General features: G+C 41.2%; 1 protein-coding gene across 1 annotated transcript in view; it reads left to right on the plus strand.

The window, feature by feature from the left end:
• zranb3 (zinc finger, RAN-binding domain containing 3) overlaps nt 1-19,386 on the plus strand; it is a 127,134-nt gene that overhangs the window by 98,654 nt on the left and 9,094 nt on the right. Inside the window, 2 exon segments of the mRNA XM_082525067.1 lie at nt 4,289-4,431; nt 15,278-15,418. Coding sequence (XP_082381193.1) covers nt 4,289-4,431; nt 15,278-15,418 — 284 coding nt within the window.

The following is a 19,386-nucleotide window of genomic DNA, read 5'->3' on the forward strand; positions in this document are numbered from 1 at the left end:
TTCACATGGAATTCCAATAACATTGATTCATGTTTGTGGCTGTAATGTGACAAAATGTGGGAAAGTTCAAGGGGGCCGAATACTTTTGCAAGCCACTGTATATCCCTGATGTCTCTGGAGGCGAAACCAGGCTCCAGTGCATAAAAGATTAACTTATTCGAAGGAAGTCTGCCTATTGGATATAATGAAGGTCGCCAGGACGCTGCTCCGGATAGTTCCAGCCCACTTGAGCCCCTGCACTTGCATTTTATAAACATTATAATGTGACACACGAGTGAAATTGTAGTGCAAAGTGAGAGACGAAAAAGTCTCATTGTGGAGAGGTTTGTGTTTATCTTTGGCAACTAGAAGCACATAAACTTTTGATGTTTGTTCTATTTTTTGAACCTATAAGTTTTTTTTCCTATTTTCTGTTTTAGTGAAGTAAGAAACTCGAGGAGGACAGAGCACATTGTGTATGTCAGTCTGGTCTGTGACATTTAGATATGTGTTCTGTTAAAGTAATAAACAGGTGTTACAAATGTCCCAGTAACCTGGCTGTAACCATGATACAGTTTAGATAGAATTTTACATATTAATTCCTCATTTGTATAAACACCAATATGAAGGTTTCCTAAAAAGACAAAAACCACTGGGACCAATGATTTTGTTTTGTTTTTAGCCTTTGGAGTATCATTTACCACCAAGAAAAAAGTAAAACTTAAAGGATAAAAGTATCATTATCATACATCTTTGTCCAGATACACAGTGAAAATCAAAGCACCCTCTGTTTCCACCCACACGTCTCACCTATTAACCTGTCTGACCTTCGGCCAATCTGCAAGCTGGAAGGAGCATCCCACTCTCCTCCTTAGTTTCAACTTTTGACATCTGATTCAACTTTTTGGCTCTCATCTAACCTCTGATGGCCTGGCAGCACAATTACTATTTCAGATTTTCACTAAGCTTACCCACAGTCTTCATCTCTACTTTCCTCCTGTCAGGAGGAAGACTGTCTTGCTGTAGAGGAGGGTTTCGGTGCTCTACCGGCACATGACGTTCGGCTTGATGCTGTGATTTGAGTTCCTAATGACAGAGTACTACTTGCCTTCAATCTCAAGGATGTTATGGGCGATAATAATTTAGTATCATTTGTGGTTTTAAATGCCGTTGTTCTGGTTTTGTGAAAATATGTGCAAAATAAGTCGCAGTAGATGGCGGCCCCTCGCTGACTCTGGTACTGTCTGTTCCTGATAAAAGCAGAGATGCTTTTATGCTCCTCACATACGAGGTCTTGAATAATCTGGCCCCATTTGATCTTAATGACATTATAGCACTGCATCACCCCATTAGAGCGCTGTGCTCTCAGACTGCTGGCTTACCTGTGGTTCCTCGAGTATTTCAAAGTAGAATGGGAGGCAGATGCTTGAGCTTTCAGGCGCCTCTTCTGTGGAACCAGCTTCCAGTTTGGATTCGAGAGACAGACACTATCTCTACTTTTAAGATTAGGCTTAAAAATGTCCTTTTTTAAAGCCTATATTTAGGATTGGATCAGGTGACCTTGAATCCGTAGTTTCTTCCTTTTAAAAGGGGGTTTTCCTTCCCACTGTCACCAAAGTGCTAGCTCACAGGATGTTTGTTGATTGTTGGGGTTTTCTCTGTTTTCTTTGTATTGTTGTTGGGTCTTTTTACAATATAAAGCACTTTGAGGCAACTCTTCTTGAGATTTGGCCAAATAAAAATAAAATTGAATTAAATACATGCTCTAATTGACAAGCCAGCAGTTTCCAGCATACTTGACAAGGTTAATGTCACATAGCTCATTGCTGTTATCAGATAGTTGTGCGCACACTCAGAGGCAAACGCTTACGTTGCAAATGCTAATGCTAATGTTGTTAGACATTTGCATTAGCATACACATTAGACAGACCTAATCAGGCAGTTAAACCCCCCTTACACAGCTAAACGTGGACATATAAAGTGTGACAATTCATTTTATTATAAAAATAGAATTTAATATTGAAGAAAAAGTTATTTTTTGGTTTGTATATGCTGTCAATTCTAGTTCTGGAAACTGGAATCAGCAAAAATCTGTATGGGCTATCAGAATCAATCCAAGAAAATTGCAATCAGTCCTCTTTTTTTTTTTTTTTTTTTTTTTTTTGCCTGTCCCGTTTGGCTCTTTTGCCATCAGAATTGTTGTCTAAAGGCAAAGAAAGATGCCCAACGGATTTACTTTACCAAATTGACCATCCCAGCCTTGCCGTAATGGTCCATTTGATTCACCTTTTATTGTTCATTTTATTTTCACTTACTGAATACGGGACAGACTTGACTGGGGGAAAGAAGGGGAGAAAGAAAGAGGGAAAGAGAAACAGCTGAGAAGAGGGACGGGGGAGAAGGGCAAAAAACAAAAACCAACAGAACGGGCAGAGAAAAAAATGCATATATCGATCACCTGGGTGACCTGCTGAGAAAGAAAAAAGAAAACAAGCAGAAGAGAACAAGAGTAATAGAATAAACAACATCACAATGATATATGGGAATATGACAGTAAATACTAAATATTAAACATTATTGTGCAGCACATAAGATCAACAGAACACAGTGTGCTTTGAGGTAGGAGCCAAAAAGGGTGTAGTTTGTGGGTGTGATCACCCGTGTGTACACCTGTGAGCATGGACGCGCTTGTTTTTTTAAAAGGTTCCTTCATGTAATGATCTGCTAGAGGGTGTGGGGGGGCCACAGCCCCGTCCTCCAGGGCATGAAGCAGGTATGGAGGAGATCAAAACTCCAGACATCCAGAGGCCCCCAGAACACAAGAGACCAAGGAAGACCAACAGAGGGGCAGCCGCGCCACTGTCCCAGAAAGAGCTGAGGAGAGTCCCAGATGAGGGCTCACTCAGCAGCCGCGGAGCAGAAGCCAGGGGGAGTTGCAGTGACGCGCCCGTGAGCTCCGCCGGCAGCCAGCCGTGCCTGAGTGACCGAGCCCCAGGCCGAGAGGCCGGGGGCACCCCACCTCCGAAGTGGCCCGAGCGAGCCCCAGGCTCCAGGCCCCGATAAGCGGCCGCCAAGGAGTGAGCCGGTGTGTACCTGGACGCCCATCCCCGGACACAAAAAACCACCAACGCACCGATGTCTGAGGGAGTCCGCCACTGGCAGGGGAAGTGGTGGTAGGGGGAGATAGGCCTCCAAACCTTGGAGGGCCTGAGATGTCCCCAGAGAGGTGACGCCTGACACCCAACCTGACATATAGACACAGACATACAGGCACACACAGACACAAACATCCATTCCCACCCTCATGCTCTCATATGCACTTACTCCACACTCAACCAACGTGGAGACAGACATAAAGAGACGCTGTACACACGATCACACTCCCCAAGCGTACTCTACGAAACAGGTCTAGGTACCCTTGCCCCTGGAGGGGGGAACTGCACCCAGACCCAGGTGGTGTTACCCTTTTCCCTGCGGTGGGGAGAGGCAGACCGCCCGGACTCCGCAGCAGCAGGGAGGCCCCACACTCCAGACCGCAGTCGGACGGCCAACTCCTCCTCCTAGCCCCCCCGCTCCAGCAGGCCGCAGAGAACGGGGGATATTAGTGTGTTATATAAATATCACATGTATTATATATAGATAGCTGTCATGATACATGTTGTACATATGTTATATAATAAATATTTTAAAATATATACTTATTAACGTTATTTTAACGAGTTCATCTTTACATCCAGACGTCAAACATTTGTTTCTGTTGAATACTTTCATTTAACATTAAACATTTAATGAGTAGTACGTACTAATTCCTTCAAAATATACCTGCGCAAAGATCAACAAAGACAGCTTTCATGCTGTGATAGCTTGAAACCTGTCTGCATATAACATATAAAGACTTTTATCTTGACCCAAGTCTTTTTTGTGACGGTAAATATCATCCATAGCAAAGACAGGGAAAAAAACCCTTTCAAGTGTAATATACGTAGGTGAATTGTCCATTAAGGCTCGGTGTCTGGTGAGCTATTTGTTATATTGTTGGTAGATTTCCTTCGAATCCTGCCTTCGCTGGAAGAATATTCAGCCCTCTTTTGGTTTAATGGGTTTTGTTCAGCTATCTGGAAAACTGTCTCCTTTGAATTGTTTGTTTTTGGCTGAAGTGCATTTTCAAAATTGAAAAGCTAAAAAAATGTTTTGCTTTTAAAGAGGTTTCACTGTCCAAACTATCAATTTGTGTTGAAAATGAAGACTCCGGCGGCTGCAGTTGCGGCTTGAAATTGAATATGAAGTGAGGTGTCGTGTCGCCCCGCAGGTGCTGAGCTTTGTTATGGAGTGGAGCGGCCTGCCAGCCATGAAGCAGAAACTGCTTCGACGCAGCGGTCTTCTCTTCCACAGCCCTACCCTGGGCTTGCAGCAGCTGTCCGCCGCCCAGCGCCCTCACTCGAGCACCAAGAGGTCAGATTTTTTCCTTGAAGGAGACGTGCTTTGACTTTCACCAAACCTCTCTTCTAATCAGTGAATTTTCAGTCACTGAAATGAACGTTAAGTGGTTTGTATTGAGTTTTAACCTTTTCCAAACCGCCCAAAAAACAAGTTTGTTTTTCTGCTTTAACCGCTAATGTTATATGGATGTAGTTTGTGAAGCCAGTTTGGAAATACCTTAAACCCAGATTATTTCTAGTGGCCCACAGGATGTGACTCCTCTGATTGTAAAAACTGTTGTATTCAAGTCTGTCAGTAAACATTTGCCTAATGAGTGCATGCTCTCACTCATTAGTTTTGGGTTTTTACAAGGTGTTCTTTAAAATTATGTTCCTTTTTTGAGGCAAAGCAGAAGATAAAGCTGGAAGTCTTCGCCTAAAGAGTGTCCCTCAGTTTCTCAGTCATCACGTCCTGCTTCATGTTGGCTACATCGGGTTTTTTAGGTGGTTTTTTTTTTTCTAATATACAGTCTGCGGGTCATGATTTGTGTGGTTTTAGGCTACGTTCCAAAAAGATGCAAACACAGTTCTATAAAAACACGGGGAGGCTCTATAAGTAAAAACAAAATGCAATTCTTTGCAAATCCCATGAGCCCAAATTTTATTCACAACAGAAAATGTTAAATATTTAACGTGAGAAGGTGTACAATTTCAAGAGAAATATGAGCTCATTTTGAATTTGATGGCAACAGCACATTCTATAAAAGTTGTCTTGAGTCATGTTTACTACTGTGTAGCATCCCCACTACTTTGAATAGCAGTCTGTAATAATATCTTGGACCTAAGGAGCACAGCTGCTGGAGTTTAGGGAGAGGAAAATTGTCCCGTTCTTATCTAATATATGGTTCTAGCAGCTCTACAGTCCTGGATCGTCAAATGTTTTCAGCTAGTGAAAGATCTGGACTGCAGGAAGGTCAATTCAATATCTAAATTCAGACCTCCGGTAGACCATGCACACGCATTACTGATGAAGGTCCAGCTATCTGAATACATCTTTTACCTAAACGTTTCAAGTTTGTACCACATTTAGTGAAAACTTTCATCTAAAAACAATATTTAGAATCAATATTTTGCTAATGCATTAGCCAAACATGTCTTCACTTACCATCCTCATTCTGTGCAATAAGCTTTCCCACATGTGGATAGGTTTCCTGTATTAACAGATTAAGGCTACGTTCACACTGCAGGTCTTAATGCTCAATTCCAATTTTTTGATCAAATCCGATTTTTTTTGTCTGCTCGTTCACACTACAAATAAAATGCGACAGCAAACACTCTCTAGTGTGAACGCTCAAAGCGGCCCGCATGCGCAAAAGAAGATGTCACATACAACGCGCTCTGTTTAGACCCAGAGCAAACAATATTGTTTGACTGATGGCCCTTAATATAAAGACTTCGGACTTCACGTTTCCCAATTTTTGCTTTAAGTTATTTTGTTATTTACATAATAATGTAGATAACCTAATAATTATCCTTATTGCTGTTTTAGAGGAGTGGTGCTTTAAAGGATAGTTGCCGATTTCTGTCAGAATCTGCAGATTATGCAGTACAAATAAAATGTTCACGTTTCTCCAACGTTGTCTTCCCAGCAGTTTCACCGGATGGTCAGGAAGCGTTCGCGATGTCTACTCCAGCGCTTCTCCGGCGCTGATAATTGGCGTCTGTCTTGTATCAGTGACATAAAAGACGGATTTAATGCGACTTGACCGTTCACACAGCAGTCGCTTTCTGAAACATCGGATATGTATCGCATTCAGTACCACATACGAAAGTGACCCAGATCGGATTTGAAAATATTGGATTTGTGCCGTTCACACTGTCATAGCATGATCGGATATGGGTCGCATAGGGTTAAAAAAATCGGATTTGATGCGCTTTCGCCTGCAGTGTGAACGTAGCCTAAGTGTAGAATTAAACATACAGATTATAATATGAACTAAATGGATCTTATGATCATTTATTGCTGTATTTAATTAATTTCTTCTCACATATCAGCTTATTTAGCAAACTAGCTACATCTGCCAGCAGTTTCCAGCAGGAAACAAGAAGTTTGCCATTTTTCACCACTGTTTGACATCAAAGACCCATTTTTCTCCTAAATGATGTTTTCAGGTTTGAATTCTTCCTAATCATCACTATAAACCGCACGTGTGCACTAATGATTGGTTGTGCCACACCTCCCCTATAAGCAGTTCAGCAAACCTGTATACTGTAAGCAAAAATGCATCTCCCACAATGATCCAGTCAGTAAGATATCCTGTAACGCTGCTTTGAATCGGTGGAAATAGTGAGATTTAGTAGTTCCCAACATTATGACAGAATCCAAGAAGTAATGTGAGAGATTTCACAGAGAAACAAGCGGATTTGTAAATACTAACTGCCCCAGGCGTCATGGAAGGCTGAATAATGCGTGTGTGCGTCTGTGTGTGTTTTCGTGCCCGTGTGTGTGTGTGTGGGGGTGTATCAAAGGGTGTCTGCTGAGACATAAGAGAAAATGGGATGAGCTCTGTGTATGCGTACATGTGTGTTTTTTGACAAACAAGCATTGTTGCTGGCACACTAATTACAGCTGGCGTGGACTAAGGCAGGGAGAGTTTGCCAATTACAGGGCAGACGTGTGTGTGTGTGTGTTTTGTAAGTGAGGGAGAGTGTTTCTCAACTGGGGAAAGCGTTTGGGTGCATGAACCTAATCAAGGTGTGAGTAGGAGGCAATTGGCCCGGCTTGATTTGATACCTGTTTGATTTATTCACTAATCAGAACCAATCAAGCTCCAGCTATGGCTCAGCGGGGCGATCACAGCTCACCTTCTCTGCTCTGAGACACTCAGTTTTCAACTACTTCAAACTTAATACACTTTTCCTGGGTTTCCAACACTGGATACTTTTGTTATAAACCATTCATGGTGATTTGCAGCAATTTTAGAAGATTTAAGGAGATTTTAATCCAGTTATGCGCACTGAGGAGGTTTCATTGTTAAAATACCAAAACGTTGGAAATAAAAAAAGTTGATTGGTGCCTGTAATTACCACTTTAATGCAGAGAAATAATAATGTTATTTTTTCATTTTTGTGTGCATACAAACACATAATTGTTAAAGCCAGCATCAAATGTAGAGGCTGTTAAAGTTAAATGTTTTATTCGGTGTTGTGCAGACCAGTTTTTGTCATCTGAAATGTATTATTATATACAAGCTCCCAGTCAAACGCTGAGCAGCGCAACACAAAAGACTTGGTAGTTCAAAATTACAGCGTAGGAGTATTTCAGTGGGACTTGAAAGATGTTTAACAGAATCACTCACAGTGAACGTTGGAAAAACTAAGTGGAGCTCTATGATAATGACTAAAAGAGCTACTTGGAGTCCAGTGTTCCGGTTAACCAGATGAGATTGGACCTGCAGAGGTGCCCAGCTTTTTAAATAAAAACATGCAAAGTCTGGTTGCTGACATTGTCTGCGATTCCTGAGACCGATTGGCTGGAGCTCAGAAGAAGGTTGAAAAACCTGAATGTACCAACTCTCTACAACAGGGGTCTCCAACTCCAGTCCATAAGAGCTGCTGACCTGCAGCTTTTAGATGCATCCTTGTTCTGACACACCTGAATCAAATGAATGGCTTGTTATCAGGCCTTTGCCAAACTTGATGGTAAGCTGAAAAGGTAATCCAAGCATTTGATTCAGCTGTGTTGGAGTAGGGATGCATCTAAAAGCTGCAGGACAGTAGCTCTCGAGGACTGAAGTTTGACATCCCTTGCTCTACAGGAAGAAAACCAGGACTGTAGCTACAACATGCAATCCTGAATCAAGCTCCATCTCTACAACTTGATAAATCTTCATCCAGATGGGTCTTAATGCTCGGACAACATAAAGGAAACCACTGATCACTAAAAACTGCACATTTTAAATTTGCACAAGACCACTTGGATGTTCTACAACACTACAGGACGCCTTACAATCACTGAGAGGACAAATGAATTTTTAAATTGGATTCGATTTACAGGCGAATGTCAGGGCAGCACGACATGAAGCGAGAATACAAATTTGGTGATGGAAGAGCACACTTAAATAACTCAACAACAAAATAAGAAAATTCATTTTTATCAAACGGCCAAATGAAAATATTGACCTTGACTCAAATGAGATGCTCAGACGTGACCTGAAGAGGACTGTTCAATCAAGACGTCCCGGAAATGTTGACGAACTAAAACCGTTTTGTGGGAAGAACGTCCAGAATTTCTCTCAAAACTAGCTGCAAAAAGTGCGTAATTGTTACTAAATTGAAGAAATCGCTTTTCCAGCCTTCGCTTTGATCGCTCGATGAAGACTTGAAAAGTAAAACTGCTCGTGCGTTAGTATGAAACGCTATATTTATAATAGTATATACAACACTGAAATCATGTTCAGCATCTAAGATGGAAACTCAGTGCATTTGTATTTGGCTAAGATGTGGAAAGTACTTTTGTTGTGTTGTCTTGGCAGCGTACATTAAAGCTGTACTCGAGCAAATTCAGTACAGCATTTGCATATAGTTGATGGACTTGTTAGAATTTGAACTTTTGATTTGTTTTCTTCCTTTTTTCTTTTCCCAACAATGACTCACTGCAAAAGTGCTTTTTTAAAAAGATTTGACGCAAACACTGGATGATGCACTTTCCTCGAGAATCTTCCTCCGTGATAAACTCAAACTCCCCCAGTATGTAATACAGACTTGCTGTTTTAAATTTAAAGTCTCAAGCTGAAACTCAGTAAAGGTAGGACTATTTCCTCAATTTTGGCAAATCTCATCCAGAGCCACAGAAGACATTTTCACAGGCTGAGTGGTGCTGCTTACACCAAGTAGACTTTTCAGATTTGCATTCTTTTGCAGCATTGTTTTGACAGTACTCGTCTTTGCAGTGAACATTTGGAGTTGTCCAACACACTGATTTTTTTGTTGAGTTAAAGATGGCATACTTGATGTCACGTTCATGTTCAAACACACATTTGACATGGGAATTAGCAGCTTCACGTGTCTCTGAGAATCTTTGCCACCGAAAAGGCCGTTACTGTCAGCTCTGTCTGACCGAGGCCGGCAGAGAACAGCAATCAATCAAAGCGGCTTCAGCTGGGCCACACCGGTGCAGCAGCTCGTTAGTTTGATTTCACACAGCTGAGCAGGGTCTGTCCTCTGTGCCGAGCCAGGCGGCTGTCTGCACCTCCGCGTGTCCGCTGTCAGCTACCCGCTGACTCCCTGACTGTAACAGCGCCCCTGCAGCTGCGCATCAAATGTCTACCGGCAGAAAACCGTGTCCAGATAATCAAGTTCAAATCACGCTGCGTTTTGTCATTCCTGATGCAACCTCCACCAAATATGTGCTGCACGTTTAAATTTACTGTAGCTTTCTAACTGCCTGTACCTGCAATATTAAAGGAATAGTCTGGGGAAATTCACTGATTTGCTTGCCTCCTGAAAGTTGGATGATGTTATTATTATGAGCCACCAGCTGCTGAGCAGTTAGATAGGAAGTTACTAGTCCTGGCTACAAAGAAAATCCCTTTGAGTTGTTGTTTATATAGTTGATTTTTGCACAGACTGAATAAACAAGATAAAGTACTGTGATTAATGGGTGTTAAAGCTGCTGGTTGTCATCTTTTTGTTAGACGGAGCCAGGCTAGTCCCATTATTAATCTAAGCTAACGGTGAGTCTCAGTTGTTTTATTTTCTTTAGTACGCTGTGTACACCAAGCACTTGTCTAATACATACATTTTGACAGGATAGGGTTCTCTGAAAATGAGTCATTTACCAATAATGACATGTACAGTATTTCAGTGTGTCATGCTAACTACAGCAGTATGTACTCAACATAGTGAGTCTAGTATAGAAAGATGTGATTTGAGCAAAGTATGAGTTTCCATTCATTTCCTTTAGCTTTATGGTTGTAGAAGCATGTACTATCATCATGTGGTATGCGGCAAGAAAGGATAAAGGCTACATAGCTGATGATCTAACTATCCTGAAACTGACACAAATGTCCATCCATCAATTTTCTTTCACTTATCTGGGGCCAAGTCACAGGGGCAACAGCCTAAACAGCGAAGCCCAGACCTCTCTCCCCCCTGCCACCTCCTCTGGCTTGTTTGGGGGAACACCAAGGCATTCCCAGGCCAGATATAATCTCTATAATATTATCCTGGGTCTCCCAATCAGGGCCTCCTCCCTGTGGGACATGCCCGGAACACCGTCAGATGCCCAAACTACCTCAGCTGGCTCCTTTTGATGTGGAGGAGCAGCATCTCTACCCTGAGCCCCTCCCGAATGGCAGAACTCCTCACCTATCTCTAAGTGAGAGGCCAGATCATCTGCAAAAAGCAGAGATGTAATTCTGAGCCTGCCCAGGTAGAAGACTTCATGGCTACACCTAGAAATTCAGACCATAGAAATTATGAAGAGAATCGGTGACAAAGGGCAGCACTGGTCCAACACCCACTGGGAACAATTCCGTCTTATTGCCAGCTATGGCCTGATTGAATGGCTCGAAGCAACTGGCCAGACACCCCACACTCCCGAAGCACCACCCAGAGAACACTTTGAGGGACTTTGAGGGAGAATGCCTTCTCCAAGTCCACAAAACACCACCACCTGACACCAAATGTGCAGTACAAAAATAACAACAAACACAGGAGGAAGATTATGTAACAACAATGGCAGAGAAACAGAAAAATCTCCTTATTACTATAAGCTGCTAGCTACAGGTATGTAAGCCAATTTTTGCAGTAAAATGTGCAGGTTAACTGACATTGAACAGTTTTTTGTTGCTATAAAAATAAGAGGTGAGTTGAGAATCAGCCTGAGTGTATATGTTTGCACTTACGTGCTATTATGTGTTTATGTTTGCTAAGCTGATTAGCCACATGCAGATGTTCATGCCTGGTTAAAAGTGTTGTAGTGTAGGGAAAGTTTTAGATCCTCCAGGTAAGCAGTAAAATATACATGGGGATAATGGAGTTTATTCACAGTTATAGGACTATGTATAAAAGATGAATAATGCCACTGTGCTGCCACACGTTGGGTAGTGACGTCCCATTGATAAACATAAAGCTGAGTATTTCATTTGTTATCAAACTGATGTTTAAGACTGGATATGACGAGTGAGCGGCAGCGCTGGTTGGTGGTTCTTAGTTTATCATCCTTTATGACTTTTAGTAAGGTCTGTAATTTACAAAATAAATATTTAAATATGTCCCAAAGCTAGCAATTAAAACTGTGAAGTAATCAGGAAAGTGTTTACAGAGGTCGCAGAGCAAATGAGCTGAGGGTCCTTAAACCTTTCCATACAACCAGAAGTCTAAAAACCAATGCATTCATGTTTATGTTCATCATGCCCGGCACCCTCTGGAAATTCATACAAATTGTTGAATTTCTAAATGTGTCGAGTGTATTTATGTTCTCATAAAACATTAGCAAAGACATATTTTTTACATTTTATTTTTTAGATGATTTCCATCCATGTTTGCTAACCTTTGCAGGCACATTGCTTTGCATAAACCGATTTGTACTGCTGTCAGTTGTTTACGCACAATATAAAGAGCGAGGGGGACTCACATTTATTACTGCCGCTACAAACCAAAACCTCCGCACGGCACCTTTAAACATATTTAGTAATACGCCGACTAAACTACTTTTTAATAGACCCCATTGAACATTCAGTCCAAATCATCCTAGGTTTTCACAGATGTGAGCCAGTCTGACAAACATTTTGAAAACAACATCAGTGAACCCAGCTGCCCCCTGATACTGGTAGAAGAGGTTTGGATCATAACAGAAAATGTGATTCATTCAGCAAGTAGCAGCAGTCACCTTAGTGTACAGAATTACTCTCCAGGCACCTAACTGCATAAAAACATGCAAACACACACACACACACACACACACACACACACACACACACACACCTCCACTCTCTCCCAGAAGCGCAGTTGGACTCCAGTTTAGTGTAAGGTATCTCGTTTCATCCAGCCTCTGTGCTGGGACTGTTTGAAGCAAAGGAAGCTCTTGTGTTTGATGGAGACTTACCTTCTTCCTCATCTCCTCTCAGCTTCCAGAGAAACTTCTCCTCTTTGATGTCTCTCCCTCCTCCACTTTCTGCCTCCTGTCATCCATCTTTCCTTTATATTTTTTCCCCCCTTCTGCCTTCTTTCCATCTCCCTCCCTAAGAAAGTATTCTGTCCATATGGAGGTGGTGGAATTGCATAAAAATGTCGTTTCATAGCCTGCAGGGCCGAGTAGAGACACTAAAAGTTGAATTTAACAGTGGCAACACCTCCCGGCACGGTGTTTCTGGGAGGCTGGTGTCTCATTAGTAATCAGAAAAAAACGTGCAATCAGGATAGAAATCCATCAAGTAGAATTCAATAACCAATTCAAATGATTTTTTTTCTTATGAAAGAACTAGAACAAATCCTACACAGAGCTAAATATATCCAAATATATTGGATGAAAACAGGCATCGGCAGAAGTTTTTAACAATTCAAGAAGTTGAGACGTGTGTTTTACCCATTTTTGTTGTTGTTGTTGTTGTTTTTACCTTGTAGTAAATGTTTTGTTATTAGTTAAACAGTGATAAATGTATTTTTTCCATATCTTATAGTTCCAGGAGACGTTCCAGTTATTGATTGTGTTTCATCGGTGTACAAGGCTACTTCTTGTGCCAGCAGTGAAGTTACATCAAACTGAGTTCAACAATTGACACAACTGTCAGAACAAACGCTTGAAGATGAAACATTAATTATTGATCTGCTCGACGATTAGTGAAACAGCTTCATCACTCGAGTTGATTGTCTGTGAAATGGCTACACCATCCATTAGCTGCCTGCTGTCTTTCTGTCTGTTTTTTTGAAACCTCATCTCTTTTTTCCCCTTTTTTAAAAAAAATGTGAATTCTTGCTCTGCGCACTTCTTTGAACCCTCGAGCTCATTATCTGTACTTGGAGCCATTTACTAAGTCTAACCTATTTTCTCTGCTTGATATAGCAGAAAGCTTTTCTGTGTTAGGGGTAAAGGATGCTTTGGACTTGTTTTTTTTAACTTAACTACTGTATTTTCTTAAAGGGCTGTCTTCATTGACTTTTACAAAATAGTTGAAAGCACAGCCTGCACTTTATCCTTTCTGCAGAGTCTATAAAGTTCAAGCTCTTTGTTGGTTATCTGGTAAGAGAAGAAAAAAGCAGAGGGATAACTGCTGGTGAGAAGATGTGCAAATAGGAATCACCAAATCAACAAAAACCAAACAGTTGAGTCACAATGCTGAAGCTAACCCTGACTTATAGTCATGAGCTCTGGGTAGTGGCGAAAAGAACACGATCATGTATACAAACAGGCAAAATGAGCTTCCTCTGTAGGGTGGCTGATCTCAGCCGTAGGTACAGGGTGAGGAGCTCAGAGCCGTTGCTCCTCTATGTTCAAAGTAGTCGGCTAAGGTGGTTTGGGCGTCTGATTAAAATGCCTTCAAGATACCTCCCTTTGAAGGTTTTCACAGCACGACGAACTGTGGGGCAAACCCAGTGCCTCAGTATTCCCTATAAGAAACGTAAAATAAGACTAGGAACACTTGGAATACTCTGTTTATCTTATCCTGCCTGACTTTAGATAAAAAGAAGAGGGTGGATGAACGACGTAGGAGCTTACTGCCAATCACCTGCAACACTGATGACATTAAATTCTTCCATGGGTCTCCAACACATATTACATGATGGATAATTTCCAAAATAGCCACAACTACACAGAGTTTAGCAAATGAGACCAAATTAACTCATTCTAAAAATGTATATGCTTAATATTTCTAGTTGGACGTTGACTGTATTTGAGTGGGCACTAGAGGCATTTACCCGGTATGTACAGGATGTTATTGGTAAAGCAAAATAGCAGTTTGTTCCTTGTGTGTGTGGATGGTTGGTAAAGTAAAGTACTAGTTCCATCAAGTACTGACAGCAGCATGGCTGCGATCTGCTTATTGGCTAAGGCTGACCTCTGACTTCCCCTTGGAGTAAAAAGGTAGGGTAATTGCTCTCTGCGGAGACCATTACAGCGTTGTACCATCCCTCTGTTAAAACCTGAAAAGTGACCAGTCGGCATTTGCCGATTGGTCACTTTTCTCTCAAGGCCTCTGGAATCTTTTCCTACCAAGAGGAACATATCACTGATTTTCTTTCCCCAACTCTCCACATGTATTTGTGTCAACTCTGACATCCCAGGGTCATTTTAATCCTGCATAGATTGGAATGTAGAGTTTAGTGCAATTTTCAACTTGCACACATAGCATCTGTATTACAACGGCCATAAAAAGCAGTAGCGGGGCAGATGGATTAGATTAGATGATTGACGATTCCTGTGGGGAAATTAGATTGCTGCTGCTGCAATAGTAATAGGATTCAGCAGGAGAAGAAGACAAACAGAATATAAGCACACATTCAGAATAGGAAATCAGCAGTGGAAGGAAGGAAGGATCTGAGCATTTAAGCACAGTTTGGTGCCAAGAAAGAAAAACAAAAATCAAAGTGCATCTGGCTCTGCACTGAGGCCATTTGTAGAATTTTGCTAGTTATGTGGGTGTGATGTGTGTGTTACATTGATGTGGTAGAGTCCCAGGATTACCGCAGTCCAAAAAAAGATGACTAAGATTACTTGTGTGCTTGAGCAACCTCAAGCGTCCTATCATACCTGCTTGTATTGCTGTCCAGAGAGAGTTTATGAATTCATCTGCTTGCAACTGCTCCCCGGTGCTTTGGTTATGTAACATCTACAAATTCACCATTACCTCACAGCAACATTTTATCCCGTTTCACAGGTACCTCGGTCGTGACGACGTGGCCGAGGCGTCTCTGAGCAAAGCCCAGGAGGAGGGAGGCAGCGTCCGACTGGTCACAAAGGAGAACTTCTTCACAAAGAGGAGGTCTGCCTCTTCGCTAACACCACCTGCTACACAGAGGTTTGTTAAGGGAAAAAACGCGCACATAAAGGTCAAGTTGTCCTCAGGTCTGTAAGTAGTTTGCTGCTAATATATGAAACTAAAATTCAAATGTATTTCTAGCTGATCACTGTGTTTCTCCTGTCTACTACACAAACGGTATTTTGATCATTCATAGATCCGTTCTTGTCTGTAGTATTTAAAGATGAAACTTCAAGGTCTGCACATGAAGGTGGTTTGTCTCACCACATGGTTTCCTCTTCAGGATTCAGAGTATTTTCATTTTCTTTCCCTCAGCTGTCTCCATGGAGATCTGTATGTGCCTTGTGGGAGAGACACAAAGGCCCACTGAGTGTGTTAGTACAGTAAATATAGACCATAATACGATCTACTGGGTGAGATGCATCGGCCAGCTCACCCCAGGAGGCAATATCTCTATGGAAACCTGCAGCAAACACACAGACGAGCTCTCACACATATACACAGTTACTGGTGTTACATACAAAATGTCTGTGATAATCTATAAAGTGCCTTAAAGGCTCTGTTCAGGATATGTGCTTTTAGACAATAGATAGCGTTTTACTGCATGAGGTATACAGCAGTGTCTGGAAGTATAAAGTGTCTGACAGAAGCAAGCACTGCTGTGTGAATAAACACGGTAAAAGGCAGCATGGTAACAACATTAAATGGCCATTTATAAAAGCTGACTTAAAAAATGTGCTAATATGCTAGTAGCTAGAATAGAAATGGCATCCATCCGTCCAACTAACTGTGGCGTGTGGTTGGAGGGATGAGGAGAATCCATGTTTTCATAAAGTAGGAAGATTGACATCCATCACTGTTATCTATTTAAGCATTCAAGTAAAACTTGTACATAATATTGAACTGCTCCTTCAAAACAACAAATTCAGTTCAGTTCCTGCTAATACTTCCTGCTGGCTGATATCACTTGACATTTGAACTGTGGCTATAAGTTATACTAGAGTAAAAAAAAGGACAGCAAGCTCTTAGATTGTAAGGCATCTGCACAAGTCATCTGATGGGAGGCAACCTGTCTCCAAACAGTAGCAGTCTGACTCTGACTGACTGCAATCATTCTCTAAAATATTGGCAATGTTTTCCAAGTAAATGTTGTCCAGTTTATAAACACAGATACAATGGCACTCTGCTCTGATAAGCACAACTGACTGTGAACTAAAGAAACAGACATTTCTGATAACATACATCCGTTTAAAACAAGCGCATGTCTGGTATTGAAGGTATCAGTTAATCTTAAAGTGTGCCACCTATGCCTGGGCGTGGGCTAAAAAGGAAATCCTGCCATGCAGCATACGTCACTAGTGTCCATTTTGAAGGGAAACAGTCTTTATATTGCTATCCACATGAAAGCAACATGCTAAAATGTGGAAAATAAGAATCTCGATTAACAGCTGGACGTACCAGTGTCAGATCTCGTTGGTGCCTTTGGTTTCTTTCGGTATAGAGCACCAGAGATGAGCCAAGGTGGTAAACATTCTACATCTATAAACCTACATTTTTGATTCACATGCATTTTTTGGCAAATGCATTGATGTTTTACAGTTTCTAAAAGACATATTTCTGGCTTTTCTGGATGTTTTCACTATTCTCAGTTTGGACACACAAGTAAAAAGTCTATTTGTGTCTCTCTTTCATCGACTAGACTTTGCTGGCACACCATTTGTCCCATGATACTTCCAGTTTTTGGTATATTCTCAACTTTGAAACAGCAAGGTTCCCTTTTTAGAAGGTTCTCTTCTCTATTTCAATGATTAAATTTCCTTCTGTAGTGCTCTGTCACTCTGGCTCTTTGTTCCTCTTGCTGTCTCTCTGAATTGTAAACCATGGGGAAAGAGAATTTAGTCCATCTGTCCCCTCCAACGTGGCTCTAGCACCCTGCTGGGACTACATGGCAAATGCCCAGATTTGCTGTCTTCTGCCAGACGGACATGCACGCAGATACACATACTAGAAATGTTTTGCAGATAGAGCATTGTAATATACTAAATATACAGGAAAAAAACTGATTTATTTCTGTTGCATGGATATTTACACTGAAATGTATTTGCAGTTTGTAGAAGAAAGTGAGCTTTGTTTAATTTAGATCAGGTTTACAGGGTAATGTCTTGACTGATCCCTCATTTCTTTATACATGGGTGCAGCGAGTTATAAAAATGTGCAAAAATACACGAAAATCCTGAATATAAGGCAAAAACAGAGTTTGTACAGTTCTAATGAGCTTGAAAGTGAATACATGGTATGACCACCTTTATGCTTCAACACAGCCTGAACTCTCATTGGCAGCTTTCTTGTCATTTCTTTAATTAGCCATCAGGAATAGTTCTCTTGGCTTCTTGAAGGACATTCCTGAAGTCTTTTTTGGAGAGCAGGTAAACCAAAAAATTCTAATTTGGATTAATCACAACATCAGACTTGTTGCTACAGATTTTTCTCCCTGTTTCCCTTTGTTAGGGAAAATATTCTAAAACACTTCTTCAGTAAAGACTCAGAGAAGAGAAACACACAGAACTTCTTGCTAGCAAGGGCAGCCTCCAGACTGAGACTCGCACTAAGAAACTGCCCCAATCTTTATTTATACTTCAGTAGGTGTGTGTGTGTGTGTGTGTGTGTGTGTGTGTGTGTGTGTGTGTGTGTGTGTGTGTGTGTCCTGCTGATCAAAGGGTCATGAGAGCACAAAAGGTACATCCTTGGTCAGGAAAGGGGGTAGTCTCCCCCACCCTAGATAACATGGTGAGGAAGTCCAGCAGTTCATCTATATGTAAAGAAGCACTTAAACTAAAACAGACATAGCTACGTTAATCCTGCCGTAAAACAATAAAACAAGGTATGAGCTCTCATGCTCCCAGACGTGGGGGTGCATTCCTGGGATGCACCCCAAGCCTGCAGCCTGTTAGAGATCACACACAATTAATTATATGCCTCTAAGTATACATGGTTGAATATTTTCTAATACAAATAACTACATGCAGTATTCTACCATATGCAAACTTATATCACTAAAAGATTATACTGACTACTAAATACAATTTTCCATTGACACCCTTCGTTAATAATGTCTTCTTGACAGCCACTGTACCACTGAAATCACTTCTGATAAGGCTTCAGTGAGCAGTAGAACTGAAGGGCCACATGCATCTCTCAGGTCTTAGTCGATTAGTTAGATTTTTTTCTGTTTTTTACACACAAATGGCTTTTCGATACTGCTTGCCTACTAGAGAAAGGTGTGACATTTCTTCTCATGTCCCCTCCTTGTCTTGGATCCATATTTTTTTAAGGACACACCAAGCCGAGATATGCCAAGTTTTCAGCTAATAGCTCTTTGGGAGTCTGCTTGGTGGTGCAAAAAATACAATTTTATGCACGTCAGACTGTGTTATCTTTAGTATTTTTAGTAGAATCATCTAAAGAAATGAGAACAAATGATGTGTTTTTGTGACAGGCTGCTAGTGAAAAAGTGCCTAAAGCTACAATTTAAAATCGCTTCTTTGCTAAGTTAGCAGTGGTTCATGCCATTAGGTGTTTTTTTTATACTTACAAAAAGTGGGCAAAAAAGTATTCCTGTGAAAATGTTCACGCACAAGGACCGATAATCAGTGATGAAGCATCCAAAGAAACAAATGTGGGGAACTATTGCTCAAGGGCGCTTTAAAATATGACGCAAACTATAAACAAGTGAGAGGAGGTGTCTTAAGACTTTTGCACACTACTGCATGTTCAGATTCAAGGTCAGTGGCTACACATTAAACACGGTGTTTAATGAAAGAAGCTGTTGTGAATCTTTTTAACGTCGTTGTTGAAAAGAATAAAACCTTCATCAATGGGAACTATTTTTATAACAAATTCATTTGTATTGTTTTTGTTGAGATTTGGGATGCCTGGCCTTTTATTGTGCTCCTCTTCGCCGTGTTTTCTACTTTCGCCTGAGGTCACCTGAAAAATTAAGATGAAAA

The sequence above is a fragment of the Aulonocara stuartgranti genome (genome assembly GCF_965226115.1).
Source record: "Aulonocara stuartgranti genome assembly, chromosome: 23".
Classification (NCBI taxonomy): Eukaryota; Metazoa; Chordata; class Actinopteri; order Cichliformes; family Cichlidae; genus Aulonocara; species Aulonocara stuartgranti.